This window comes from Mus pahari, chromosome 5, assembly GCF_900095145.1.
Source record: "Mus pahari chromosome 5, PAHARI_EIJ_v1.1, whole genome shotgun sequence".
NCBI lineage: Eukaryota > Metazoa > Chordata > Mammalia > Rodentia > Muridae > Mus > Mus pahari.
Window position 1 is genome coordinate 19,438,356 of NC_034594.1, and position 20,853 is coordinate 19,459,208.

Consider the following 20,853-nt stretch of genomic DNA (forward strand, 5'->3'; position numbering starts at 1 on the left):
AAGTCTTGCAGAGTCTTTGGTGCACTTTCCAAAGCTTTAAGCTGAAGGGGTCAGGTCCATCCTGCAGAGCTGAGGGTGACTCTATGACCCCAGTGAGTCTAGGAGGTGAGTGTGCTGCCAACTTCCCAAAAAAGATGGTTTCTCAGCCAGGAGACCCCGTGTCCGATCAGGTGTGAGGGGCTAATGTGAGGTCTGAGGTCAGGCTTGGGGGTGCAACACTCCCTCTGAGCTGCCTCTGAGCAGTGAGGGAAGGAGAGCAATCAAGGTCTGAATTTAGCAGTGGCCCAAGGGCACAGGGAAAGGATGGCCTCCTTGATGGAAGAGGAAGAGGAGCAGGATGCTGAAGACAAGGACCTTCAAAGACCTTGGGAGAGGGGTGTCAGGTTGTCCCACTCTGGGGATACTGGTTGTCTGGGATTAGGAGCCTTGTGTGGAGGTGGCCTGTTCCAGATGTAAGTGGTAGAAATATTTCCTAGTTTGGCAAAGTGTGTTAGGAACATGACCGGAATGCCAGGAACAAGCAAACAAACCCAGACACACTTGTTTCTGAGAGAAAATGCTGCTTTAATCAAGACTAACTCGGAGGCCTTAACCTCACACACACATTATTGACACTGTTGCCTGTCCAAAGACAGGAAAGAGATTTCTGATCAGCAATTCAGGCCGGGAGGGATTTTTAAATAGGCTTTGCTAAAACTTCACTAACAAATAACCCAACATCACGTTCATGGCGCATCAGTTCACAAGGAAGGGCTGAGCCTCCTCCCAGTCTGTAGCCCCATCCCTGGCTCCGTCCCTGGCCTCGGGAGTTACCAGTGGTCCTGGAGGCCCCTCCCCTGGGAATCATGGGTCAGATTTGGCACACATTTTACATTTTATTTTACTTTCACATTTACAAGTTCAGGAAAGGCTTTTTGAGAGTAGGGCTGTAGCCTTGAGGAGAAGTTAGCACAATTCCTCTCAACCCTGGGCCAGAGACTCGCTGAGAGAAGCTGCCCCATCATCTTAAATAGCCCTTTGTTGCTGGTTGGCAGCCGAGACTGCGGCTGTGGCTTTCTTCTTGCTGGGGCTGGCCTCAGTGCCACGACTGGTGACTTGTTATCCCTATGACGTCACCAGAGGTAGCCTCACCCAGGATTTTATTGCTAATGAATCTGATTATCCAACTTGTGGTCTTTCAGTTGAGGATGGTGGCACTATTAGACTCAGGGCCGTAGGATGATATGAATGGACTTGGCAGTCTGTAAACAGCACTGGACTCTGCAGAGCAGGCACGGCGGGCCTGTGTGTTGTCCTGGCACGTCAGCAAGGGCATGTCTCTACCCGCTGGAGATGCTTTGCCTTCTCTCCCCTTCAGGACAGGGAGGTTCATTCAGGAGACAGGTGGAAACGCCCCTGCAGCTCACTCTGATGGGGCAGTCGAAGACAAAAGCAGGGGTCAAAGACAACGGTACCCGATTCCACAGCAGCCTGCGTTCCCAGGACCGGCTGGTCCCTCCTCCTTCCCTGTACCAAGTTCTAAGTCCTCAGAGATGATGTTCTGATAACACCCTCACTTCCAGAAGAGAAGCTCTTCTGCAGCATGAAGCAGGTGCTTGTAGGGTCAGAGGTCCCAAAGAATGGGCTAGCCTGGGTCCTGAAAGGTCAGACTTCTCAGACTGTTCTGTGATTACCACCACCAAATGTCACAGGGCCTCAAGCTCAAGGAGAGTATGGTCTGCTTCTATGGCTACTGCTGTGTCAAGGTGAAAGAAAGAGGTATCGTTCTGGCTTAGATTCAGCGCTGCATGGGTCCCAGTAACCTTTGCAGCCACTCAGCATCTCCATCTCTCTTGAAAGTGCTGGGTCTGTACAATCCACAGGTCACGGGGGACACTACCCGACCACTGGCTAGCTGGCACGGTGTCGATGACAACATGACAGCTGAAGGCAGCGGGCTCCTAACACGCCCTCCCGGGGTCTGTCCACCCATCTGCAAATATCCAGTCTTTCCTAACCTTTCATGGGGGTGACACAGGCTGGGGAGGGGAGTCACCTGAGCTAAGCAGGTAATCAGAGCCCAATATCATCCGTGAACGGAACCATGGGACACAGTAGAGAAAGTACCGTTTCTGTGCTCACATCTCACCTAGCCAACTCCTGATCTGGCAATGTTCAAGGGTCTGACACATTAATTTAGCAAGAAATCTGGTTTCTGATACCCAAAGAGCTTGAAGTCCCCTTCAAAGCGTGCATAGAGACGCCGGATGTCTCGTTTGCTGATGCCCAGGAAGTACTGTTCAACCTTGGTTCTGTTGTACATGGTGATGCCCGGAGGGATGGTGGGGTATGACACCAGATGGTCTATGCCAGCTTCTTTCAGGATGTACGGGGCATCTGCCTCCAGGGTCTCGTGGTGTCCGACCACACTGTACTTTATCTCACAGGGTGCACAGAGTTCTACGTAGGTCACCCAGTGGATGATATGGTCCCCAAACTGAAGGTCTAACCACCTGTGGTTTGGATCACCCAGGTAGCGCACAAAATCTTCAAACTGGATCCCCCGGGTCTCTGTCCGGTTCTTCCGGTACTTTCTAATAATGCCTGGGGCTATCTCATGCCTGTACCAAGGCTCAAATCGAGGATTGTGAACAAACTTATCCTTAAAGGCAGAAATCAGTCTTTCAAAGGGATCTCTCACAATAAAAAACTTGAAGTATGTTTTCAATCTGAGGAAGGAAAAATAAGGTCAGAGATGAGGCAGATGCTCCAAGAGGTAACAGATAAGAGGGTAGGAGAGGGAGTCACACCAGGCTAGCCCCTGCGGGAGAGGCAGTCACGCCAGGCTAGCCCCTGTGGGAGAGGCAGTCACGCCAGGCTAGCCCCTGCGGGAGAGGCAGTCACGCCAGGCTAGCCCCTGTGGGAGAGGGAGTCACGCCAGGCTAGCCCCTGTGGAGTATGTCTCACATGCACAGTGTACTCTGAGTACCGTGCACTGGTCGTCGCTACCAACCCATTCTACAGATGAGGAAACAGAGGCTTAGCAAACGGGAAAGCTTCTAAGGTTGGTGTGAAACTGTTGAACCAAAGGTTTGTTTTACTTGGCTGATTGGAAACTTCAAAAAGCTTTTACAAGTTTGGTTCCTGGGCAGGGCTGGAAGCATGAGTCCGTATTTATGGAGGCTAGAGGCTTATTTTATGGGCATAGCTTTAAAGATTCCAGCCCAAACTCTCAAGGGTTATAGAAATGGAAGGGTAGAGTGGGATGAGGGAGCAGGAAGCCAGGCCACACAGTTCCCATAGGAAAGTGCCCCGGGCAAGATGCAGCACAGTAGGGGCATGGGCTCGAAGGACCTGTGGTAGCGTGACAGGGACAACAGAGATATCAGTGTCTGCGGCAACACTACTCCCACAGCGCGCTTACCTGAAAGCCAGAAGCTGTTTCTTGTCCATGAGCTGCCTGTCTTAATTCCTGCAGTCTCATGGAGTCCCATGAAGATTCCCTTAGAGCCCAGGCCACACCCAGGACCATTTCTGGCCTAAGTTTGTAGAGTTGTGAAGACTGAGATACCCAAGGCCAAAAGCAACAAAGAACAAAGGGCTGAAAAGCAAGGAGGGCCTAGCCCAGGCTGGACCTGACACTGAGGGGGAGCTCTTGTATTCTGACCCCTTCAGTCTGGCTCTGTAAAGCCACCTTAGAGCTAAAAGGGAGAACTTTGCCTCTCATCAGCTGCTGACTATACTGCCATTGTCTAAGGGGCTTGTCTTCTGTGATCGACCTGCACACATTACTACCCCAGTGGGAAGTACATGAAGACGTGGGCGTGGTACCCTGGCAAAGTGTACAGCACTTTTTTTTTTTTTTATAATGGAGAAATGATCTTATTTAGTAAGGAATCCATAAGAACTTAACAAAACCAAAACACAAAGCGCTGCCCACTTCTGGTAATAATCCGATGCACACTTTAATGGCCTTTTTGACGAGGTTGGGAAAGGGATTCTGAAGTTCTCAGGAGGCTGAGATTTGCACTGAGCAGGACACTAAGAACACTGTTGGCCGCTGCATGCCAACACAAAACAGTTGACACAGTGGTCCCTGGGGCCCTGTGGATCACACAGCAAGCACAGACTGAGCCTGGAACCCTCTGGATCACACAGCAAGCACAAACTGAGCCTGGAGCCCTGTGGATCACATAGCAAGGACAGACTGAGCCTGGAGCCCTGTGGATCACACAGCAAGCACAAACTAAGCCTGGAGCCTTGTGGATCACATAGCAAGTACAGACTGAGCCTGGAGCCTTGTGGATCACATAGCAAGGACAGACTGAGCCTGGAACCTTGTGGATCACATAGCAAGTACAGACTGAACCTAGGGCACTGTGGATCACACAGCAAGCACAGACTGAGCCTGGAGCCCTGTGGATCACATAGCAAGGACAGACTGAGCCTGGAGCCCTGTGGATCATACAGCAAGGACAGACTGAGCCTGGAGCCTTGTGGATCACACAGCAAGCAAAGACTGAGCCTGGAGCCTTGTGGATCACATAGCAAGTACAGCCTGAACCTGGGGCTCTGTGGACCACACAGCAANGTGGATCACACAGCAAGCAAAGACTGAGCCTGGAGCCTTGTGGATCACATAGCAAGTACAGCCTGAACCTGGGGCTCTGTGGACCACACAGCAAGTACAGACTGAGCCAGAGGTTTGGCTGAAAAATCACCCTTCCCTTTCCCCTCTGAAGAAGTTGCCCTTACCGCTTCTGAATTCCTATTTTGCTGAAGGAAGAGAGGCGTGGAAGGCCATTTTTCTCATGGTCATGGACTACGTTCTCAGGAATCTCTTCAATGGAAGAAAATGCTCCTGGGGGGAACAAGAGAAGGTGCATGGATTACCTCAGTATGACCCTTACAGGTGCCCATAGGTGCCATCCCAGGCCCCAGAATCTCCACAGCACACAGGAGAAGCCCACAACCAATGTCCACAAGTACACTCCTGAACTCCAGCTGTCCCGCTGGAGGCAGTAACATAATGGAGAACAGTCCTTCTATCCATCAGCTGACTGAAGAAAAGAAGTTTCTGTTGGGGAAGGGAAGGAAACAAAAAGAATATTGACCCCACAGCCCTGTTCGTGTACCTAGGAGGCTAAATCTTCCTAAAGCTGCTATTGCTTTTTCTATCTGATCCCTGAGACGGCAGGAGATGCTGGAGGGACATGATGTGGAGCGCAGTATCCACCTATGCCCCCAGCACTGGCAAGCCCTCATCTCCATGGCAGACTGTGCTCTTACAGCACAGTACTACCAGAGCACCAGGGTCTCACAAACCCCACGGCCACCCACATGGCAAAGGACAAAGGTTCTGCCGGTCTGATGCTAAGGTCCTGTTCCCCAATTGGTTCTTGATCTGTCAGTAAAGAAGCCACGGGCCAATTGCTGGATGGGAGGGATAGGCGGGACTTCCGGGTCCCTGGAGGCAAGCAGAGAGACCCCAAGGAGAGGAGAGACAGGGTGTGCCATGCTTCTGAGGGAGAAAAGGTGACCAGTCATGTGCGATCTCTGGTGGAGTGGCCGTACAGGCAGGGGCCGGGGATGTTTAGCTGAGACTTGATGTAATTGAGCAACTACAGTTTAGGGCAGGTAGAGAGGTGCGGATATAAGAATATTGATAAGGGCACACTTCTCCAGGCGGGAGAAAAGTAGTGTCCAGTAATTGTGTCAAAAGGCAAGTTGAAACAGACCAACTGCATGTGTGCCTTTAATCCATGGATGCAAGGGAAGCGGGCAGGAGCTGATAGCGCAATCCATCCCCAGAGCTTAGGCAGGGTAGCAAAGGCTACATGCAACACTTGATGATGAAAACTCCTAGCTGGCACCAGAGGCAGGGAGGACATGTCTGAGGAACGGGGCCAGGTTTCTGTAGCGGATAGGGGAGGCGAAGCCTTTTCTTTTCCCAATGGAGACAAAGGGTGATAGGAGCCTGAAGGGTTTAGTTAGCTTCTGTGAACTGTAGCATCTGGCCTTATCCTGACCCAGTGCTGTCCCCACAAGGAAAAAGCTCTCTTGAGCCACCCATGTGAGAGGCACAGCCTCCCCTCATTCATTCCTCCTCATCCAACCACTTAAGCCCTGGTCCAGAGCCCCGTGGTTGGCACATTTGACCATGATGAGACCTGATGTCAGACCCTGAGGAGACTCAATCTCCCCAAATTCTGTCAGTTGGAAAAAAAAAAGCCAGCACTCTTTGAGAACTTGTAAAGCCTGTTCCCCATTCCAGAAAGGAGCTGTCCCTCTTTTCACTGGCCAAAGGAACAAATCATTATTTGTGATGCACTTCAGGAAGATCTGTTAGCATAGCAAAGCACAAGATACCCCCTGGGCTCCCACAGTGTCACAAGAACCTGTTATATATCTCAGGGTCTCTTCGGACCCTGGCTCTTCTTGCCTCCTCCTGACCCTAAACTGCCCCCAGCTCAGTCTCAGCTCCTCTACCCCTACCCCACAGCTCCTCATGCTCCTTATAATCCTGTCATTTTTTCAACATGCTCTTGCTTTGTCTTCTCCCCCCCCCCCTCTCTGGCCCATCCACCACCACGTCTCACAACTGTAATAAAAGCTCCCCCTTTACCCATCTCGAGGAGCAGACTTGCCATCAGTTTACGCGAGGAGAGAAGGGAAAAAAGCCAGTGGTCTGGACTTGTGCCTGGGTCCACTCACTGTCCAAGCACACTGGGAGGTCAGCTGGGGATGGCCACGAGGACCTCCCTGCTTTACATGGCCTGGACAGCCCACGCCTACACATTTAGCTTTAGTTTTTTTTTTTTTTTTTTTTCTTCTCTGTTTTAGGAAATAGCATTGCATGAGTCCACATGGTTTTACAAACCAACAAGCTGACTTTTCCTACTAGACAGCGCAGTGAGTTAGATGATAAAGGCTTTCTTAAAATAAATTTAATTTTTCTTCTCACTGACCATGTTGTGGGTGTCAAGAGGATGGAGGGGGGGTTCTTTGTTTTCAATTTAAAAAAAATTATAACTGTACATGTACTGTAACTGATAAAATACGTGATTCTGACATACACAGGAAGTTTGCTCTGTGCTTGTGAGTCCCAGAACTGTCAGAGAAGCTGTGCCAGCAGGTTGTGTTGACACACACATTTCATGTAGCCTTCTTCTATTTCCTCCCACCCTTATGAGTGAGTTATGATGCTTCCCACTGCCATGGCCCATAGGTGAGCCTCTCTGTGTATTCTTTGTTCCCAATTTACCTTATATTCTTGGTCTCCCATTCAGAAGCTCAGCATGCTGGCACTGTCCTGGGGCACACTAACTTCATACTGTGGATGTACCCAGAAGGGGAGGCCTTATCCTTTTTCCCCGGTGACAAAGTGCAAAAGGCAGCTGGCACTGGCCAGTAATGCCAGGAGCGGGCGTGGGAGCTGTGGGCACAATGCTGAACCCCAGGAACCTGTCCCACGGTACCCAGGGTGTGACCTCTGCTTGCTGGAACTCAGTCCGTTGGAGCTTAGTTTTAACAGGCACCCTATGATTATTTTAGACTAATTGGGATTGAAACAAACCTGGTGTCTAAGCAGAGCAGTGGGGTAATCAGAACTACAGCGTATGAACTCATTTTTCTACAGTTTAATTCATTTCCCCAATAAACATCAGATTTTTCTGAAACGAGCTAACTTAGTTTCTCTCTTTCCAGCCAGCACACAGAGACTCGGTCTACGAGCGAAGCTGCCCGAGGCCCAGGAGGTGAGAGTCTCCTCCCAGGCTCCGGTTGTGGGTTCTTTAAATATAGGGTACTTCGGGGAATGTGGGAGCCTTGCAGTACTCAAGACAGACCCAGCATATACATGGAAAAGAAGAAGGACTGATGGGGGTGGACAAGCCGAGTGAGGATGGCCAGCTATGCCTGTGAAAACCCAGGAAATCCTGCCCTTGATTCTGACCGAAACATCTTAAAGCCACCAATGGGACCACAGCTCAGTGGCAGATAGCCTGCCTAGCATACACACAGCCCTGGGTTTTATGCCCAGCACTGCAAAACCAAAACCAATAAGTTAACCCCTCCAATTTTTACAGCATAACTGGAGTGTGGAAAACAACACAGAGAACCATCTGGAAAGGTCGTGGGTCTTTTCAGAAGAAGTCACTCCATCCTTCAATGCCAGCCTCAATCCCTCTCCCTTCACAGAGGGACACCCCCACACGCCACACATACATACCATTTAGGACGATCAGCACTTTCTTCCACTGGGTGTTGCCCACCTTGGGAGTCTGACAGAAAAGAATCTTGTGCTTGTCACAGACAAATATTCGATCCAGGACAAACTTAGAGACCTCGGTGTGAGAGAGGTTCCGCAGAGCCTCCTCCTTGCAGATGTTTCTGATGAGCTCCAGCCGCTCCAGATAAACTGGGGGCTGATCGGGACGGCTGTCCGGTGGCGTCTTCCCAGTTGGCTGTAAATGAGAGGGATTGAGGAGGCAGAAAGATCATGGTTATGAAGCAGCAGGAGACCCTGAAGCCCCCTTCTCTTGATTTCTTCCCATCTCCACAGTGACAAACACTATCTCCTGCTACTTCACATGGCTCGTCCCCACCCTCTCTCCACAGCCCTGCCGAGTTTAAGAGACAGATGGGGGCAGGTGCCCAGGAGAACAGATGCCCACTTGATTCCTGTGGTTATCCTCGAAAGACTGATCCGATCAACTGAAAAGATGAGTAAGCTGGAGTTCTGCATGAGGAGGCCACGGATGGAACTACTTCACAATGGAGAACATCCCTGACATGAGCAGTCCTGGACCCAAGCCCTCCTCCATCTTCCATGACTCTGAAGGTCAGCGGGACCATCGCTCCATAGCTGCTGAGTCTTGACTGGGTGTGTGGCAGCAAGCTCAAGAAAGCCTTCGTTGGGTCAACTGTGTGGCATGGAGAGCGTGTGCATGTGTGTGTGCACATGAGCATAGTCACTGTATGTGTGGGCGAGGAGGGGGGCTGAAGAGGAAGAACTGAGGGGAATCGATGGGTAGGAGGAGCTGTGCCAGTAACTTTATAGATTAATGTTCAGAAACCCTTACTGACTGTGACATGTGTTTGAGTCTCTCTCTCTCTCTCTCTCTCTCTCTCTCTCTCTCTCTCTCTCTCTCTCTCTGTGTGTGTGTGTTTTCTAAGAGGCATTTTGAATTTGTAAGGGACCACTACAGGGTAAGATCTATTTTTCCTGATGCAGTCTCTTTTCAGTGGGGACCCTCACCTGGAACTGTTTTGCGAATAGCTCATCTGCCCTTGTGGTATTCTCTATTCATGTACTTAAATATTTTCTATTAAGGCTCTGCCCCTGAGTTGTCACAAAAGAGTTTTGCAGACCTGGCCTTTCCTACATGAATGTCTTGCTAAGAAACCACAATGGTGCCTGTGCCTCTGACCGTGATGCTTCCTTCTGTTCTTACTGGGTTCTCATTTGCCATTTTCATTTGGTGAACCAGGCAGCACCTGCCCTTTGCCCCAGTCTAGTCTAGAACTGGCAGACATCGTTAGCAGTGGACACTTCATCCTTTCCAGTCAAACTGTGATGATGTGCACTTTCTGGATTCAGCATGAGAACTGGCAAGGGGAGGGACCTTCCTAAGTTTACCCCTCTCCCTGGACAGCGAACAAAGAGAGTTATGTGTAGTGGCCCTGCAGAGGCATCGAGGACTCCATGAGAGCAGACAGCCGGGCTGGCCCTGCTCTCTGCTGTGTAGATCATCTGGGGGTCCCTCCCTTGCCCTGGATTCAGCTTCCTCCTCTGTAGAGTCTGGAGTCTGGTCCCATGTTCCCTCTGACCCCAGAATTCCACTCTGGGTCAGAAATCTTTCCACATTCCCAGTTTCTTCCTGACCCTGTTCAGTACTCTCCATCCCCCAGTGAAGCCAAGACTTCATCCGTCAGGAAGGGATTCTGCACAACCGACACCTACAGACAACCCACGGTGAGGGATGTAGCATAACCATCTCACCAAACCCAAGCTGAAACAATGAACAGAAACAGAAAACAAAGAAACTCCAATTTGAATAACCCTTGCTGTCCCTCGTCCAAAATTCTTGGGGGCAGAAACGCATTGGATTTAGAACAGTTTTTTGTTTTTTGTTTTTTGTTTTTTTTTTGACTTTGGAATATTTCCATCTACAAAATGAGATATTTTAGGGACTCAAGTCCAAACCTGAAATTCATTTGTGTCTAATATACACACTGTGGTAATTGTATAAAAGTTTTAGGGGATTATTGGGAATTGAACCCTGGACCTTGTACACGTTAGGCAGTAGCTGTAGCACTGAGTGATAGCCCTAGCCATATAGAATATTTTAAACAGTTTGATGCACACGACAAAGCTTTGCAGTGTAGGGATTTCCACTATGGCACTATGTTGGTGCTCAATTTCCGAATGCGCACTCTCATACATCAGATTTTCAGATTTGGGATTCTCAACCTATCTCATAAACAAAGCTGCAATGATATGGGTGGGAACCTGTGAGAGTCACTGGGAGCAGCCACTCCCACACGACAGGGTCCCTGTGCAGTGTTCCTGAAGGAAAGCAGTATCCCCGTCAGAGGGACAAACCTTGTGCTCACCTTTGTGACTTCAGGAAAATGCTTCTCTCCTTTTGGCTTCTCTGCTTCCGGCATGGTCGTCAGGAACACAAACTCCTGTTTGGCACTATACCCTGGAGGACAGATTCACATATGTTCTCACAGAAGGCAGGGCACAGAGATCAGTGGGACAGAATGCCACTCCAGGAGTCACTGCACCCTCCCAGCCACGTCCCGTTGGCTTCTGGCAAAGGCAACCCAACTTGAAGGTCAGTCTGTGTGAAAACCTGGGCTTTGCAAAGGCCTATCTGAAGAGGAGGGAAAGGTAGGCTGTGGACCAGGAGAGAGCTTTTACATGCCTCATACTCACAGAGAACTTGAATCTAGAAGACACAAAGACATTAACAGATGAGACACCTAAAAATTAAACAGGGCAATGGGCACAGGAGTGAGACATGGGGGGACAGCTCCCTGAAGATGATCACCATCACTGGCCACAAGGCCACAAGGCAAACAAATCAAAACCACAGGAAGACAGACAAAAGGGCAAACACAGCATGGCCTAGTTTCTGCAGCTTAGCTGGTGGGGGGTTCTCTTCAGCAGCTGCCAGCATCCCTGCTGTGGTCAGATGTCAGTCCCTCCCACCACTCAGCCCCCTCAGAAGCCAGTCTCCAGCCTCTGAAGATCCTGAGGCATGGCTGGGCATCTTCACAGTTAAGATTATGTCTGCTAACAGTCACAACCATGGCTGTGACTGTTTATGGGTTTGTACCTACAATTGTGAACGGAGGACCTCTTTGCTTTGCCTTTCTAAAAGTGGTCACAACCTTCTCCTCACTGCCTGACATAGCTATTTAATGATGCTGTACCCCGGCCTAGCAGCTCAGCCACAAGCCAGACAGACAGAGTGTGGGGATATGCAGAGTCGTGTCTTCTGCCCTTTGGCCACTTAGAAGCAACCTGCCAGGCTTCAGTCAGCCCAAGGAAGGCTGAAATAGAAAGTCCAATAGATGAAGAAAACAATGTTTCCAAATATCCAAGATCCACTCAAGGGTGTTTAGTATTTCAAATCTTGGCAAATCATGACATCACTGGGTTGGATTTATTTTCTTTGATACAATCTGGTTATTAATACCAGATTCTTGTTCAATAGAAAAAGAAATTTGCTAAGGATAGGTCACTGCACAAATGTATCAGTGTGGCTTTCTTGCTGAGCAGCAAGCACGGATCAGCAGCGGGTCAGGACAGATGAACTCTAGGTTCAACTCAGGTGGCTAAGAAAATCGTGACAGACTGGCAGACATGAAGAAAACATATCCGCAATGTGTCTAGGATTCCACACCAGGGATTCAGCTCCAAAGAACAGAGCCAGCAAGAAAGAATGGCCTAAGGGTATCTGTGTTACCCTGCTTCCAAAACACTAAGATCAAGGATCATCCAATAAGAAATGGAGCTTCAACAGAGCTCCTTGGACAGGGTCCCTTTGGGCCTTCATCTTCAGCCAGGAGGCAGAGCTGAGCTCCAGGCCTCTGTGCACCTTCCCTGCAAGAGGAGAGCTCTGACCACTGGGACTCAGGAGAGAGTTGGACTCACAGGAGTGCTGACAGAAGCTAACAGAATCACAGGAGGAACAAGCTTCAGCCAGAGACAGCTATAACAACTAACACCAGAGATTACCACATGGCGAAAGGCGAATGTAAGAATCTTACTAAAAGAAACCAAGACCACTCAGCATCACCGGAACCCAGTATGCCCACCACAGCGAGTCCTGGATACCCCAACACACCCGAAAAGCAAGATTCAGATTTAAAATCATATCTCATGATGCTGGTAGAGGATTTTTAAAAGGGCATTAATAACTCACTTAAAGAAATAAAGGAAAACACTGCTAAACACATAGAACTCCTTAAAGAGGAAACACAAAAATCCTTTAAAGAATTACAGGAAAACTCAACCAAACAGGTGATGAAATTGAACAAAACCATCCAAGATCTAAAAATGGAAGTAGAAACAATAAGGAAAACCCAAAGGGAGACAACTCTGGAGATAGAAACCCTAGGAAAGAAATCAGGAACCATAGATGCAAACATCAGCAACAGAATACAAGAGATGGAAGAGAGAATCTCAGGTGCAGAAGATTCCATAGGGAACATGGATACAACAATCAAAGAAAATGCAAAATGCAAAAAGATCCTAACTCAAAACATCCAGGAAATCCAGGACACAGTGAGAAGACCAAACCTAAGTATAATAGGTATAGATGAGAATGAAGATTTTCAACTTAAAGGGCCAGTAAATATCTTCAACAAAATTATAGATGAAAACTTCCCATACCTAAAGAAAGAGATGCCCATGAACATACAAGAAGCCTACAGAACTCCAAATAGACTGGACCAGAAAAGAAATTCCTCCTGACACATAATAATCAGAACAACAAATGCACTAAATAAAGATAGTATATTAAAAGCAGTAAGGAAAAAGGTCAAGTAACATATAAAGGCAGATCTATTAGAATTACACCAGACTTCTCACCAGAGACTACGAAAGCCAGAAGATCCTGGACAGATGTTATACAAACCCTAAGAGCATACAAATGCCAGCTCAGGCTACTATACCCAGCAAAACTCTCAATTACCATTGATGGAGAAACCAAAGTATTTCATGACAAAATCAAATTCACACAATATCTTTTCACGAATCCAGCCCTTCAAAGGATAATAAAGGGAAAACTCCAACACAAGGAGGGAAATGACACCCTAGAAAAAGCAAGAAAGTAATCCGTCAACAAACCTAAAAGAAGACAGCCATAAGAACAGAATCCCAACTCTAACAACAAAAATAACAGGAAGCAACAATTACTTTTCCTTAATACAAATGGGACCTCATAAAATTGCAAAGCTTCTATAAGACAAAAGACACTGTCAATAAGACAAAAAGGACACCAACATATTGGGAAAGGATCTTTACCAATCCTAAATCTGATAGGGGACTAATATCCAATATATACAAAGAACTCAAGAAGCTGGACTCCAGAAAATCAAATAACCCCATTAAAATGGGGTACAGAGCTAAACAAAGAATTCTCAACTGAGGAATACCAAATGGCTGAGAAGCACCTAAAAAAATGTTCAACATCCTTAATCATCAGGGAAATGTAAATCAAAACAACCCTGAGATTCCACCTCATACCAGTCAGAATGGCTAAGATCAAAAATTCAGGTGACAGCAGATGCTTGCGAGGATGAGGAGAAAGAAGAACACTCCTCCATTGCTGGTGGGATTGCAAGCTGGTACAACCACTCTGGAAATAAGAAATCTGGCGGTTCCTCAGAAAATTGGACATAGTACTACCAGAAGATCCAGCAATTCCTCTCCTGGGTATGTACATAGAAGTTGTTCCAACTTGTAATAAGGACACATGCTCCACTATGTTCATAGTAGCCTTATTTATAACAGTCACAAGCTGGAAAGAACCCAGATGTCCCTCAACAGAGGAATGGATACAGAAAATGTGGTACATTTACACAATGCAGTACTACTCAGCTATTCAAAACAATGAATTTATGAAATTCTTAGGCAAATGGATGGATCTGGAGGGTATCATCCTGAGTGAGGTAACCCAATCACAAAAGAACACAGATGATATGCACTCACTGGTAAGTGGATATCAGTCCAGAAACTTAGAATATCCAAGGTACAATTTGCAAAACACATGAAACTCAAGAAGAAGGAAGACCAAAGTGTGAATACTTGGTTCCTTCCTAGGTTGGGGAACAAAATACTCATGGAAGGAGTTACAGAGACAAAGTTTGGAGCTGAGACAGAAGGAAGAACCTTCCAGAGACTGCCCCACCCGGGGAACCATCCAATAAACAACCACCAAACCCAGACACTATTGCATATGCCCCCAAGAGTTTGCTGACAGGACCCTGATATAGCTGTCTCTTGTGAGGCTATACCAGTGCCTGGCAAATACAGAAGTGGATGTTCACAGTCAGCTATCGGATGGAACACAGGGCCCCCAATGAAAGAGCTAGGGAAAGTATCCAAGGAGCTAAAGGGGTTTGCAACCCTATAGGAGGAACAACACTATGAACCTACCAGTACCCCCCAGAGCTTGTGTCTCTAGTTGCATATGTAGCAGAGGATGGCCTAGTCGGCCATCAATGGGATGAGAGGTCCTTGGTCTTGTGAAGATTATATGCCCAGTATAGGGGAATGCCAAGGCCAGGAAGTGGGTGTGGGTGGGTTGGGGAGCAGGGCTAGGGGAGGGTATAGGGAGCTTTGGGGTTAGCATTTGAAATGTAAATGAAGAAAATATCTAATAAAAAAAAGAAGTTTTTAAAAAAAGAAATGGAGGTTCACTGTGAAGACCCCTGGGCTATGTCACAGTGATACCCGCAGGGGCCCTTGGCTCAAAAGCCAAAACAGTTTGGATGCATATAAAATAAATGTCAACATGAGAGAACATGGCCATGAATTTACAGACACCTCTGGCGTTTCTCAGCCTGCCAGTGGCTGAAAGGTCTCCTCTGACAGGGTCCCCAGAGGGATTCCGGATGGAAGGGAAGAGAAACCGGCAGTGCCCCCAGCCCAGGGTACTTTGTGATGCCTTGGGTGTGCAAAACTTCCAGAGAGTCTTCATCCTGTCCTAATCACTCAGACTGGCAAGATATTTTATGTAGAAGTTCACTCAGAGTCAAGAATGAAGCTCAGGGAGGACCATTTTTTTGTGATCTGACCAATACTTTAAGGACAATGACAGGTTCTCTGACTGCTGGACTGAGTCATGACAGGGAACTCATAATTTAAGCCATGTGAGAGCAAACTATCCTTGTGACGTTCGGGGTGACAGCATCCTCCCCTGAACTGCATGTTGGGTAAACAGAGCTCACGCTACCTGGCTCTGAGGTCACCCAGGAGCAGTCTATTTGGCTCCCCCAAATGTCGGTGTGTAGAGGAACTGCCTCCTATCATTAACCTTAAGAAGGCAGAGCTGTTTGGTGAGCTGAGTTAAAGAGTTTGGTCTCAGTTAAAATGTTCAAGGCCAGGCCAGCAGTGTGGCTTGGTGGGTAAAGATGCTGCTGCCAAGGCTGAGGAGCTGAGCCCTACCTGAGGCTCGTATTGTGGAAGAAGAGCGCCTCCTACAACCTGCTCTCTGACCTCTAAGTAAAGGTCGGCAGTTTTCTTCTTGGCTTTTTACCTTTAATGTCTCTTAAGGGTTTTGCCATTCCTGAGAGCAGCCAGCATAGATCACGCCACGTCACGGCCATGTCCAGCACAGGGACACTGCCTTTACCAGAGCCCACTGGGAAGATATTCCTTAAAAGCTCCTATCAGAGAATATTAAAAGGCAAGGGTGTATTTTTAATTCTTATTTTCCCTCTGTTGTTGTTGTTGTTGTTGTTTTGTGTGTGTGTGTGTGTGTGTGTGTGTGTGTGTATTTTCTTTTTTGACTCTGAGCCTCACGTGTGGTCTATCTGGTCTCAGAGGCTCAACTGATCTCAGCATGAGCTTTCAGGGTAGCTAGGGTAGAGGGTGTGTGCCGCCGGGCTTAAATTATTTAACTAAGACTGGCAAAGGTCTCGCTGATGTATAGAGCACGCATCCCCCCCCCCCTTTTTTTAAAGCAAACTTAAGTACAAACCATTTAATCATGTGACTCACCCTTCCAGGCCTTCCCCACTAAGAGATGAGGTCAGGGTTCGGAAGTCACAGGCTATTCTCAGCAGCATGTTCTCTCTGCTTTTCAGCTGTTCCACATTTGGGACTGGTGCCCACCTCAGAAATATGAATTTCATCTGTCCTCAGCAGAGGATTACAGGGCCTGGCAGGTGACGCCTGTCCTTGTAAGAGGTCACCAATATTGACTGTGCTAAAACTGCTGAAGTCTCCTGACAGTGACACTGAGACTGGTGCTTCAAGATGTGAAAGCCACTCTTCTGATGGAGCCCCTGGTTCCAAGCGCCCCATGATGGCCCTGGACATCCAATATAGTAAGTATAACACCCCTTCACCAGGCTGTGCAGACCCCGTCAGCAGTCTCCCAAGGACTTCAAGAAGATGGTGGGATTTGTAATGGCAGCCAGGTGGTGCCGTATGTTGAGTGTCTGTAATCATCCCTTAGTGCAAACCACGCTGAGGGCCACAGACTGGGTTAACATCAGGTTTCCCTATTCCCCCTACATGTCTGCTTACAGTTTTGCTTCTCCACAGGAAGAGGGGGACAGAGGAAATGGAGAAGGGAAGAGGGAGAGTGTGGGGTGCCCTTAGGATAGCTAGGAACACATCAAAAGTTCTTGAGGGTATAAAGCCAGCTGCTCAAACTCCTATGTTACTGTGTTACAGACTGCTACAGCCACTAGAAGTGGGAAACACTGCTGGTAAAGACAAGCCTCTAATGAGCTGTGAACCACAGAAGGATGCACAAGGCTCTGTGCTCCAGTCCCCTAGGAACTGCTTCTCTGGCCAATCTACACCACTAATGAGCCATCCCCACAAAGTGTCCCTCCTCTCCTCAGCTCCTGATGATGGTCCCAGAGGGAGGAGTAAAGAATCAGTAATTAGTAATGTCAGGACAAGGAGTGCATCCATTTTGTAAGGGAACATTGAAGCTCAGGCTGAGGAATGACAAGAACACACAGGAGAATCAGCCGGCCGAGACCAAATCTAGCACTCGTCATCCGCCCTCCTCCGAAAGTCTTAGTCTAATAAGGGAGATGCAGTCTTACAGCAGAGCTTCACCGTTCACATTTAAACAACTCTCCTTCCGCTATGCTGAAGATAACCATCGGTCCCACAGTGCGAAACAGCTGACACTCCTGCAGGCTGAGCAACCACAGCTGTGTGTCTCAGGACGTGGGGCTGACTGAGCCCGTGGCACCCCTTGCTACCAGGTGCTCAGAGGCGGTCCAGGAAGGAAGCCTCTTTATCTCACAGGTGACCCAATGGCTTCAGGCATAAAGGAAGCACCTCGTCAGGAGGAACTCACCCTAGCCCCTTTCCTTCCCACCTCCCCTTGGTTGCTGTCACGTGAAGACATTGGAAGCCACTCTGGTCAGGTACCCTCTATGCTTGGTATCCAGGAGCAGTGTTGGGGGAAGGACTCCGTTAGCCATCAATCCACTCTGCCAGGAAGCATACCTACCATCCGGGTCTTTAAAGGTCAACGTGATGAACTTGCTGGCCACCATGAACATGAAAATCACCCAAAAGCATGCAGCCAGCAGAAGCCACTGATGGTGCATCTTGTCAGACAGGGGCCATTCGATGATCCTTCCTGGAAGACACAAGGAAGATACCTCTGCCACTCTGAGCAGTAAGAAGCGGTACGGCGACACAGGCGATTTCAATTAAAAGACCCAATGTCAATGTGAACACTTTGCTACAGTGGATATTTGAACTTGACAGTTAATTTAACATTTCGTACTTAATGAATACTACTGAAGGGCCCATCTTACAATTAAATCAACTTCCAGCACCCAGTGGATGTGGAATAAACAAGGAACAATTTCATCCCGGAATCCCCGAGTCTTTGCTGCGCTAGATGTGCCTCCTGAGTCCTGTCTCCCAGGTCAAGGTCACAAGAAGTTCATGGAAAGGCCTGGAAGAATTGGGCCAGCAGGCCTGCCAAGGAGTAGAGGGCAATTCCTGCAGTGTAGACAGCATGCTGAAGCAAGCAAGAGAAGATGTGAGTAAAACACTGGCTGGTAGACCCAGTGTATCCACACACGGAGAATCTATGAAAAGTAACACCTTGCTTCTATAGCCAAAAGGTCATTTGCCTTCAAGGACCAGTGGGGGTGGGTGCTTCGTATTGTCACCTGTGAGTGAGGTCCGGCACATCTGTTGGTCCTCACTCTCTGCTGCAAGGACACACAAGGGACCGGGGAGTCACCATCAATCCTCAGCAGGAGAGAGAGAGACAAACAAGCATGTTTCAGTCAAGTGGCACTTCTTGGAGCAAGTTGAGGCCATGTTAAGAGACCAAACTGGGCTGTTTTCTACTGTCATACTGTGGTGGGCCATCAGTATGACAAGAGAACTGGTCTCTAGTTAGCATCAATATGACAAGAGAACTGGTCTCTAGTTAGCATCAATATGACAAGAGAACTGGTCTCTAGCCTGCCGGGGCTAACAGTGGGTGATTTTAGTTGGTAGCTTCCCATCCCTGCCTAGTCACAGCTCAGCCAAGACCCAGAAAATAATAACCCTCCTTCTTTCCTGATGCTGAAATCAAGAGATTCACTGGGATGCGCCTGTACCTTTCTAGGGTGTCTTGTAAAGGCACCCATGAGTGATGCCCAGCCTGTCTTCTGGGAACTCCAAGCATGGGTACCAAATTATACAGAAATACAGGAGTACAGCTAAGTTTAAATTTCACATAAAATGCATTTACAGGATCTACTCAAACAAACACAATCTCTATTTTTTTCTGTGCCTGCATAATGGGCCTAGTGCTTCTGGCACAGCTCCAGGCAAGGTCGCCAGAGTAAACACATAGAAATGTAACATGCCATACTAAGTTTCTAGGAAACAACATATACATTTTTGACATGGCTTAACTGTTGTATGGGCCATGCCTAGAGAGAGAAAGAAAAAAAAAAAAGCTATTTGCCTCTTCTGGAACGTAGATTTAACTGGGTGTCTGCAGTTCATCTGTTAGAATACAAGCTGAATCCCTCAACAGCGTAGGGTAGGCTGCCCCAGTCTCCTGAAAGTCTCTTTCTTTCTCCCCTCCTCACTGGGGTGGCTCAGTGCAAAGTGGGATCCTAGACCGTCCTCTAAGCCCAGCCGCTGCCTGACTTCAGGTTGGCTCTCTGGCCGCTAACTCTCCTGATTAGCCTTCATACTCTGCCTCTGACACGCACGAGGCCTTCATCCAACCAGAGTCTATGTGAAATGAAACTCTGCCAGCAAAGGACATGTGTTGAGGGCTGGACCCACCCGAGGCTTTCCCCGAGGCCCTGGCGTATGGAGAAAGACCAAAGTCTCTTCTGTAAACCAGATGCATGGCGGAGCCAGAAATGGCCCGGGAGCCAAGGTCTTGAGGAAGCTGGGACTTTGGATCTTGAAACCCTGACTCTTTCTACCCTTACGGGCTTTGGTTATCAGTCCCCAAATTGCTGTGTGCTCAGTCTCTGACATCCCTGATGTATCCTGTGTCCTTGTGCAGCACTGACTAGCTTCCTGCTGACTCTGTCCCAATTTTTTTTTAAATATGGTATAGTAAGACCCTCTTCCTCCTCCTCCTCCTCTTCCTCCTCCTCCTCCTCCTTTTTGGTTATTTTATTTATTTACATTTCAAATGTTATTCCCCTTTCTGGTTTCTCCTCCACAAACCCCCATCAAATTCCTCTATTCCCCTGCTTCTATGAGGGTCACTCCTATATCACTATCCTAGCATTACCCTACCCTGGGGCATCAAGCCTTCACGGGACCAAGGGTCTCCCCTCCCAATGATGTCAGATAAGGCCATCCTCTGCTACATATGCAGCTGGAGCCATGGGTCCCTTCATGTGTGCTCTTTAGTTGGTGGTTTAGTCCTTGGGAGCTCTGGGGAGGGGTAGAGGGGGGACTTTATACTTCTTAATAAGCTTGTCTGGCATAAGACATGGCTTGTGAAAGGACCTGACCCTAGCTCCCTATCTTCTTTCCTATCTCCTGGTCCTTCCGCTTAGGACCCTGGCACTGAAGAATGACCTGCTGGCCCAGGTCAAGCACCCACTCCCTACTGCAGACCCTAGCAACCCAGGTTGACAACCCCTTTGTTACCCTTTCCAGATTACTCTATGCTCCTCTAGTGTGGTGGCTGGAGATAAGTATAGTAGTGTAATGGGGGGGGGGGGGGTAAAGAGGCCAGGTCGAGTCTCAGTGAGCTAGGTGCAGAACAGAGAGGCCTTTGTGCTGAATGACCCACTCTCCTGAGCCATGGACTGTGAGCAAGGGGACACAGATGATGGACTGGGCTGCCCCTCCCCCACACAGATTCGCTCACCCTGCCGATATCACAGGGGACACCCAGGCACTGCCCAATCTGCCTCTTGCTCTGTTCATTCCTCACGTACCTCCTGGGCATTCTCGTCTTTAAGCACCCTCTTGCCTGGCATCAGGCTCTGGGGTGGGGTGGGGATGGGTTATAGTTAAAGAATCTAATCTCAGTGGGAACTGGCCTTCTCAACAGGTTTCATTTGCGCTTCCACTGGGGCCTGGAAAGGATGGAGAAAAAGTTCTCTGCAGTGCAGAGCCTCTCTCTCTCTCTCTCTCTCTCTCTCTCTCTCTCTCTCTCTCTCTCTCTC

At 48.5% G+C, this 20,853-nt stretch overlaps 1 protein-coding gene across 4 annotated transcripts in view; it reads right to left on the minus strand.

The window, feature by feature from the left end:
* Window positions 1-548: 548 nt before the first annotated feature.
* Window positions 549-20,853, minus strand: part of Chst10 (carbohydrate sulfotransferase 10) — a 29,622-nt gene continuing 9,317 nt past the window's right edge. The window contains exons 1-6 of one of the 4 annotated variants that reach the window (XM_029539385.1): window positions 18,379-18,463; window positions 17,703-17,834; window positions 10,597-10,688; window positions 8,210-8,444; window positions 4,735-4,840; window positions 565-2,708 (exon numbers count right to left, since the gene is read on the minus strand). In XM_029539385.1, the coding sequence (XP_029395245.1) occupies window positions 2,171-2,708; window positions 4,735-4,840; window positions 8,210-8,444; window positions 10,597-10,688; window positions 17,703-17,834; window positions 18,379-18,400 (1,125 nt within the window). In that variant the 5' untranslated portion in view covers window positions 18,401-18,463 and the 3' untranslated portion in view covers window positions 565-2,170. Of the gene's footprint in view, window positions 2,709-4,734; window positions 4,841-8,209; window positions 8,445-10,596; window positions 10,689-17,698; window positions 17,835-18,378; window positions 18,464-20,853 lie in introns of those variants that run through there. The other 3 variants (XM_021198346.1, XM_029539384.1, XM_029539386.1) reach the window with 3 other exon arrangements.